The sequence below is a fragment of the Cyrtonyx montezumae genome, unplaced genomic scaffold (genome assembly GCF_038088225.1).
Source record: "Cyrtonyx montezumae isolate F1298 unplaced genomic scaffold, pur_monq_1.0 scaffold_8, whole genome shotgun sequence".
In the NCBI taxonomy this organism is placed as follows: Eukaryota; Metazoa; Chordata; class Aves; order Galliformes; family Odontophoridae; genus Cyrtonyx; species Cyrtonyx montezumae.
Genome location: NW_027072089.1, coordinates 892377 through 901467, shown reverse-complemented (window position 1 = coordinate 901467; position 9091 = coordinate 892377). Strand labels below are relative to the sequence as shown.

The 9091-nt window shown below is 40.8% G+C and overlaps 1 protein-coding gene across 1 annotated transcript; it reads left to right on the top strand.

Annotated features, from left to right (window-relative positions):
• Positions 1-5028: 5028 nt before the first annotated feature.
• Positions 5029-8851, top strand: LOC136058747 (prostate stem cell antigen-like). Its single transcript, XM_065752431.1, has 3 exons — positions 5029-5302; positions 7161-7265; positions 8401-8851. The coding sequence occupies exons 1-3, from the start codon at positions 5251-5253 to the stop codon at positions 8610-8612; spliced, it is 369 nt and encodes a 122-aa protein (XP_065608503.1). The 5' UTR covers positions 5029-5250; the 3' UTR covers positions 8613-8851.
• Positions 8852-9091: the final 240 nt, after the last annotated feature.

Sequence of the window (9091 nt, the reverse complement as noted above, 5' to 3'; positions counted from 1 at the left end):
TTTCCAGCTAAGCAATCAAAACGGGAGGAAATAATAGATGTTTATCAGAAATTCCATTATCTCTTCTGTTTTTACAGAGCTTGTCTTCTGCTATCCTAAGCGCTGGAGCATTTGATAAAGCAGACAAGAAAAAAACTTCTTAAATGAATTAGTTTTTGTAGGAATTTGCCAATTCATCACTATCAAGTTGCTTCAAGACACTGCATATCTCTGGCCCAATTATTTTATAATCAGTTAACACCATGCAGAACAGTTAGAGGGTGACAAAGGCAAGTACAACTTGAATTCCAGGATCAGTGGATAGAGCATCTGTTCAAGCAAAAGAAAACATGACTTTAAAGGACTGATCCTCTATCTTCCTCATCTTAATTTCATGTCTTGTGTAGCGAAGATTGCCCATTCTAGATTGATCTTGTACTCTCTCCCTGTGTTTGAGTATAAAATCTGTCCTGGACTTAAAATAGCTTTATTATTTCTTCAGAAAATTTCTGTGTCAACAAAATGGTACTTTCCAACAGAGGAAAAATCCTTGTCAAGAAATTTCTTACAAAGTCACAAAACAGTCTTGACACATATATTCCCTCAAGAAAATACTTTTCCCATATTTAAGACTTTGAATTGAGGTCTCATGACAAAGTTTCTTCCTCATACTGTATTAAAGTGGGGTAACCACCAACCCCAGGATTACTGGGCTCAAAATGAGGACAGAGGGACAAAGAAGGATCCCTAAATGGCCATGTAATTAATGAACTCTCTTCCATACGAGGGCCAATTGTCTCTGCTGGATCTATACGGAGCTTAGTGTATCCAAACCTCAGGTCTACACATTGCTACCTGCAGCAGCTAGACTAGAAAACTTCAATGTTCCCTACAGAAATTATGTGGGTTCAGAGCAAGTCTGATGGGAAAAGAAGGTCATAGTCTATGAAGAAACTTTACTTGAGGGTTTGGGATTCATTATAACACTTCTATATTGCATCTCCAGAAAATCATGTTTTCTGCCTATTTTTCAAGTTGCCTTTAGCTACCTGTGTTTGAAAGAAGTTGTGATGCCTGGCATGCAAGGGGGCATGAAAGTGTTTTGTGAGGGCAGAGTAAACACAGAACTGCTTTGTGATCCCAGCATAAGCTTCTCTCCCCACACTTCACCCCAACACCAAAGTGTAGGCTTGGAAAAATGCACTCCATTTTCCTGCAAACAGCTTGGGGATGTGCAAGGCATCGCCGGCAGAGGCTGGCAGGGATCCTACATTCTGAGTCTTTTACAATACAAAGAGCTTAGCAATTAGCAAAATAACATACAAAAAAAAATTCAAATGCATTTTTGATGCTCAGAAGTTGCTGAGGTTTTAAACAAACAGTCTGGGCTGCTCCCACACACCGAGGACTCTGTGCAAGACCAACGTTGCAACAGCACCACCGTATGGGTACCTTCAGCCCCTCCACCCTGGGAAATTTTGTCCGTCTAGTTTCTTCTGTATGCAAGATTAACACCATGATGGGATTAGTTTAAAGCAATTGATTTCATGCTTGTTGTTAAGAGCATGGGTGACATAAAAGTGATTTTTTTCTCCAAGGCTGGTCAGAATTATCTCTGAAATCTGAAATCCCAAATGGGAACACCTGGTGCCTGGTCCCTTGTAGGAATACTCAAGGTCAAACAAGCTCCTTGCTTATCAAAGCCTGAAAATGATCACTGTGCTTCTTCTATTAGTTGTCACCTACAAATCTCAAAGCACTTCTCTTGTGATAACAGATGTCGTGAGCCCAATTTACCATTGAAGGAAGAGGCACAAAGAAGAGAAATAATGTAGAAATGGTCCCTAAACCTATCAGGAACTTCAACAGCCTTCTGTTTTCAATTCTCTGCTCTCATTGGCAGCTCCAGTCTCTTTGCAGGACAGCACTAAACATCTATATATGTAGTTGAAGCATAACTCAGCAGCAAGACAAGGGTACCCAGGAGAAGCAGGAATTCTTCTGGTTCACCAATGTTGTGCCTCTCCATCTCAGTTCACATGCATGGGAGAGTCAAAAACATTTGGGAACACGGTAAGAAATACCTTAGGCTGAGACAGGGGCCATAATATGGCCTTCTGCCACAAGCAGAGAAAAGCCCCAAAATGACAATGCTTATAACTATACACACTGATAGAAGATGGCACACAGGACCATCTCCTTCAGACAGCAAGCTGTCCCCCACTCTCTTCGGATATCTGTGTGTCTATTTGTTTTGAATCTTCTTCTCTGCTTATCTACCCACTTGGTTTCCCATCTATTCAATCACACACAATCATTTAGGATCAGTGCTTTCCTCCTTACACACATATCTGTAATGTGATTTACCTTACTGCCATCTAGTGACTCAGTGCCATTTATTCCCCATCCATTCTGACTCAGGACAGTTAGTTGCTTTCATTCCCAGAAACACTATTGTGCAGCCACTGGAAAATCCCATTTCAATGCCTAAAATTTGCATTGAAAATTCAAATGGCATATCATGTTCTAGCAGAAAGAAATCTCCACATTCTAAAAAGATTTACAGGCATCACAGCAATGCTCATGACATGAAAACTCCCATTTTTCCCATTGAAATCCTCAGTCTGAGCTGAAATAAAGTTATACTTCAAGGATAGACCAAGATACGTAGACGTTACCAGCTGATTCACTGCACCCATACCAAATACCTTCAAGAAGTGGAAAAGTCAGTAAGATTCCACTTGCAACACATTGCAACCTCCACACGCGTACTTCAGAAGACTTCAGAAAATTTCAAACGGGGTTTTTTTGGTCTTTTTTAGAGGTGTAACCTGAGCTTATCTCACACATCCTACCTGCTAACCTTGGGAATCAGCTTATGGAGATGTAGCCTCTGCATTGACTGCAGAAAGAATTAAGATGAACGACAGAGGATAGATGCAGGGTGAACTGAAATAACTGCTCCAAGGATCCTGTTCAGAGCAACTTTCTTCTGTCCCTGGAGATGCATGGTATCTATCCAGATGTCCCAGGCATTGTTTCACCTACTGTCCTCAAATTTCCAGCTAATACCTAACACTGTTACCCAACCCCTCAGTGTTACTGCTGACACCACATCCTGCATCATGTTCTGCCACAACTTTTTCAGCCTGACACCAGGTACATGAGCCAGGATTCAGCAATTAACTAAGCCTTCCATCCCTACATCCTCCACAGAAATATCCAGGGCTATGTCTATCAGGAATCTACAGTGACAACATAAACCGACCTGAAAAAGAAAAGAAAACAGCAAGTAATTTGTAGACATCCTTAGGTCCCCAGGAGAATTAGTCTCTTGCATGCAATTAGATGAACTTGGGGTTTTACAATGTCTGTAAAATAAAAAATACATACAATACATACAATCCTATGGACAAGTGAGTGTTAATGACATATAAAAAAATAACAATGAGGCATGTTTGCCATCTTCAGGAGTCAAGCGGGAACTGCATATAAAAGTTAAAAAAAGAAAGAAAAGCTTCAACTGATACAAGTAAACAATAAAAAATAATAATAACAATTCCAGACCTGGGTGGAATTGATTGGGTTTTCCTCTCCTTTTGACTGCCTTCTTGCCTAACATAAGGAATCAGACCCTACAGTCGTAACCATAAGTGGTTAGAATAAAAATTAGCCTTAAATATCTCTGAGTCAGGTGCACCAGAACCAGAAAGCATACTGCTCAATTTTTATCAAGTTATTCCATAAAAGTGTATGCATAAATAAATAAAAATATGATGAAGCAGAAGACAATAGGACAAAAAATGTAAGGGTTGTTGGTTTTTTTTTATTATTTTTTAAATGTTTTTTAATTTGGTTTGATTTGGTTGTTTGTTTGCTTTTGAATGGTGGTTCAGGAGTTCCAGGTGGAGAGCTCAGGATCTGCTTATTTACAAAATCATCTCCTGCATTGGATTCACCACTGGTGTAACTCAGAACAGTGCCACTGTCATTAATAGCGTTATGCTAGTTGATCTTCCATCATTCATTTAGACTGAGAGCAAATAATCATCCACACGCCGACAAACCTTCCTTTCACTTTGAAGGAGTGTCTTGTGTGCGTAAGAACTACATTGTGTGCAAGCAAGTCTGGTTGGATGGGGCTCTGGACAGCTTGATTTAGTTCCTGATTTAGTGGTTGACAACCCTGCCAGCAGCAGGGGTTGGAACTAGATGATTTTTGAGGTCCCCTCCAACCCCAGCCATCCTATGTTTCTATGAAGACTCTGAAAACTGTTGCTACAAATCCTACACTCCTGAGATTTAAAAAGTAAAGCAAGAAATGACAGAATATTGGGCTTAAAAGAAGCGATTTTTTTTTCTTTTATACTCCTGTACACTGAGAAGTGGACGAAGAATATGATGGACAGAAGAGATCTCTCATGAACTTGACAGAGAAAACAGTTGTGCTTCAGTTTGGAATGTAGCTGAACTCACCTTGCTCTGTGGTCCAAAATGGCATTTCTTTAACAAGCCTGGATTATTTACAGTACATTTGGGTAGGAGTTCAACTGTACGCAAACTCTACTTGACAAAGGCATGCCATAGTGCTTATGCTGTGGAGATAAGTATAATACCAGAGAAAGTTATCACAAGGTGTCTCTGATTTCAGAACAAAAAAATGAATTGGGTATTGTCTCTTGCTAGATCATAAGCAGTGCACCCAAATAAATATATGTGAGCACACAGTTATCTGGAAAAGGCTTACGTATTGTGATTTGCCCAAATACCTTGCTACCACATGCCAGTAGTGTCACATGGAGACACTAATACAAATAAATAGCTGGAGGTGTTTATTAAAAAATGACAATTTGTGCTTGATTTGAACATAATGACTCCACTCAGGGTAGCAGTGGGGGTGTAGATCCCTGTTCACAGGGCTTAACCACAGTCTCACTTGCCCAAGGGAGATGCATAAGGCCAGTCTTGTTCTAAAGAATTTGAGGGTTTTTTCCGTTCATGAACATTTTGTCCAAGAGTGGGAGGGAAGGAAAGTGAATAGAAGTGGAGAGGATCTGTTTGCTGGTAGCTAGGAAAGTTACAGTCAGATAGGAGAGGCACCTAAAGCAAATATCACCACCACAAGCCAACCCCTCCCTTGAGTCCAGCATAAAACCTTGTTCAGGTGCCTTCACACGGTAATCTGGGCATGCACAATTGCTGCCTCCCACAGTATATAAAGTGCCCCACGAGGAAACAACTCATATTCAGCACAAGAGAGACCATCCCAAAATGAAGGTTTTCTTCGTTCTCCTTCTGGCAGTCATCCTGTGTGCTGACCCAGGTAAGACAGACCTCCATCATCTCCAGCATATTGTAAACTGGAAGAAAAGACTTGTTATTTTTGACAGTGAGGGGAAAAGTACTGGTGCAGTTGTCATAAAGTGTTTGCTTTTTGATGGGGTGCCTTGTATACTACAGGGAAAAATATAGTTCCTCCCTGGTACTGTTGTGATCCTCGTATGGATAGATTAGCTTCTAGGCAAGATAAGTCTTATAAAATTTGGAACTTAACTGGAAAAAAAATAAATCTTTGAATTTAACTGAAATCAAAATTACTCGACTTAGACCATATAGTTTGGAATTGTTGTTTTATTTTGCTTTGCTTTGCTTTTGGAATTCTTCTTCTTCTTCACGTTATTGAAATGGACCACTGCAACATTTCTGCCAATATGTTTTGTTCCCACTTTTTTTCTGACTAATTTTAGAAGTGGCTTCAGATGCTACACAGGTTGTAGGTGAGAAAGGAGAAGAGAAACAAGGAGAAAACTACAGCGTGTCATTTTCTAGGCTGAATGGATGGGATGCAAGCAGTGTAGGTTCATCACTTTTCTGGTCTGACTTGAGAAAAAATATGATTTAAAAACAGCTCTTCCCTTTTACCAGAGAAGAGGAGAAGCAGATCTGAGCAGAAATTTGTCTCAAAAAGCAGGGGGTGTTTAAGAAATAGTCTGAAAATCTGTTTGTACAGACCCTCTCCTCTGCCACCTTCCAGAAAGTTGCACTGAAATATGACTTTTTGCTGCATTAAAAGTCAGATAAGCATGACAGCAGGTTGTAGCACTAGAGATAAGATGGGAATGGACTCCTTGCTGAATCAGACATTTATATCAGAACAACTTGGACATGAGACCAAGTGCATCAGATCTCTTCTTGCTTCAAATCTGTTCTGCTCTGAATAGCACTCATTTCTAATTAGGGCTTGGCTGCACCTTAAAAGTGTATTTCAGGAATTAGGGTGTTGAAGAAATCATGAGACAAGCCTGGCAGTCAAAGAGTTAAGGTACATGTGTACATTCACAGCACTTTTGCAAATCTGCAAAGCTCCAGTGGTGCCTTGGGGCATGGGTAGATAATAGGAATGGGTAACTGCACCATGCTCTCTCTCCTTGGGGGACTACTTTTCGTTAGGGCTAGGCACTTGTAAAATGCAATGTTTGTTCTGACTTGACTTGTGTCTCCACACATGTTAACAGCACAGGTTTGGGTCATGCACAGGTGGATATGTCCGTGAGAGGATGGGAACATGTGGCTTTGAGGTTGTGAGATTTTGTTTTCTCAGTGACTGGGATAATAACTATCACAAATTGATCAAACTGGGCAAAGGGGCTGAAAGAAATCCTTAAAATCTCCTGCTCTGTTCATTTCTTAACTTCTCTTTGTTTGGGCTTTTTGTCCCAATCCTGGACACAATGCCTTACCTAAGGCACACATGCACAGCGTTCCTGCCTATAGAGGAAGATAAACAACATTGACCTGTCCTTCTGGGAACCTCATTCTTCCATCTCTGCTCAGTTCACAAGGTGGGAGTATCACAAAAATCCCAATCCTGAGAGGAACTAGGCTGAGGAAAGAATAGTCTCCTTCCCACTGATAGATGACAGCAGCTATCCAACTGTGCTCTTGCACCCTCAATGTACTACCTACATCTGACTACTACCTGCTAAATTTTTCTCTCACCTCCAGCAAGTGTAACATCCTCAACCAAAAATGTAAAAATTGCTGCTTTACCAGTAATAGAGGTGTTATCTTCCTTAGAGCACCCACAAAAAATGATCCTATTTCCCAGTGTATGCATTAGATTTGATTACTTGGCAAGTTGCAAATGGATTTGTCTCATAACCTCTCTTGGTCTCTTGCAGGTTCTTCTTTGCAGTGTTATAGCTGCAAGTCAAAACTCAGCAACAAGAACTGTCAAGATGCAGTGAACTGCAAGGAAAATGAAGTGTGCAAGACAGATGTGATCAGTAAGGCAAAGAGGGGGTGGGCAACATGGAGAATGGGTTTTTGTTGGAGACTGGCATGGCCTCAGCCTCAGGTGTCCATGCAGCCCCACCAATTCTAGATACATCAGATGGTGTGGGCCAGCAAACTCAGAGCCCATCACAAAAAAAGTTATCTGATGAGAAGGGGATGACATAAAGCTTTCAGAAAAGTTCTAGTTTAGGTGAAAGTGACAGAAAAATATATTTTTATCCCTTGGTGATAGCTAGAGCTGTCATTGACTTTAAGTGCCCTAGTAATAATGTTGGCCAATATCCCCTTCCCATTGAAAGATTGCTGAAAAAATTTTAGGGACATGATTTATTGGGCATGGGGACAATGGGATGATGGCTGACTTGATGATCTTAGTGGTCTTTTCCAACCTTAATGATTTCAAGTTCAAATCTCCACTCACTGGCTGTAAGGGTATGATTCAAAAGCCACATGCTTGTTGTATTTCATAAATTCCTGAGTGTTTGCCAGTACATCATGTGAAACAATTAGCATTATGCCCACTGCAGTGAAAGAGCCTAGAACAAATCTGAAGAGAGCACAACTACTTTGTGCAGCACATAGCAGAGCAGGGCGCTAGCAGTTAAGCACATGATGGTATGAATAACATATACAAATGCTCCTCTTTATTTTTCTTCATTAATACCATGAAGTTTTGCTTACGAGGGCAATTGTTCAGTTTATGGCTTTGAAATCCGGAAACATGTTAAACTGAGAGGTGCTGAGTTTCACTGAGAGCTGATTCTAGGGGACTTCAGTGGAAAGGACAGAATTTCACCTTGCTCATCACAGCTACCTGTGTGTCTGGGTAAACTCCTTTAATGATCTATAAATACTCCCATTCTGGATCTTGCAAATATATACATATATATAGATATATATAACATTCACTCTGTGCAGATCTGTGATGACAGCTCAGTTTATCTCAGTTCTGGAGAACAAAACCAGTGAATGTAATATCTCCAGTAGGCAGCCTCCTTGTTGATAGTGCACAAACCCATGACCACATATTCATATACAGGAGAGCCAACATATTGTTCAGTTTCATGAACTTTGGCTAGGATATTTCATTGAACCCTTAGAGTAATGGTCCTGTCTTCCTTCCAGAGGTCATAGGGTTCTTCAGCGTCATCAGCAAGGGCTGTGACGCATTATGTCAAGATGATTATCAAGATTTCAAAGTGGGCAACAGAAATGTCTCCTGCTGCAGCAGCAACCTCTGCAATGTCAATGCAGCAGGCAGCGTGAGGAGCAGCTATGGAATGGCAGCAGGGATATCAGCCAGCGTGCTCTGGACCTTCCTGAACAACAGACTGTGAGGAGGAAAGAGGACTCCCACAAGCACAGAAAGTCTTGAAGCACCTCTGTTATGATGGGTATTGCAGCCAGAAGCAATTTGGTGTGTTGGGCATACAGCATCTTTGGAGCTGATGGCAGATTTTTGCCTTATGATAGCTTCTTTATTGCTGTTATTGTACTGGTGTATTGCTGCTAGAGGAGAAAATGTGTGTGTGTGCAATCCACCTAAAATAAAACCTAAAATATACTAATTTCCAAATCAAGTGTGACTATGTTGCCTGTATATCACTTAGCCATGTTGGCTAATAGTTCCATAGGGGGTGGCAACACTTGGGTGTGTTGTGTATTTGGAGTTTGTTCAACCTTGTTAATTGCTATGTAATGATTTGTGTTGATAGATGCTGAGAGATTAGGGACACGGTTTAGTAGGCATGGCGACAGGATGACGGTTGGACTAGTTGATCTCCTTAATCATTCAATGATTCTTTTCTACGATTCT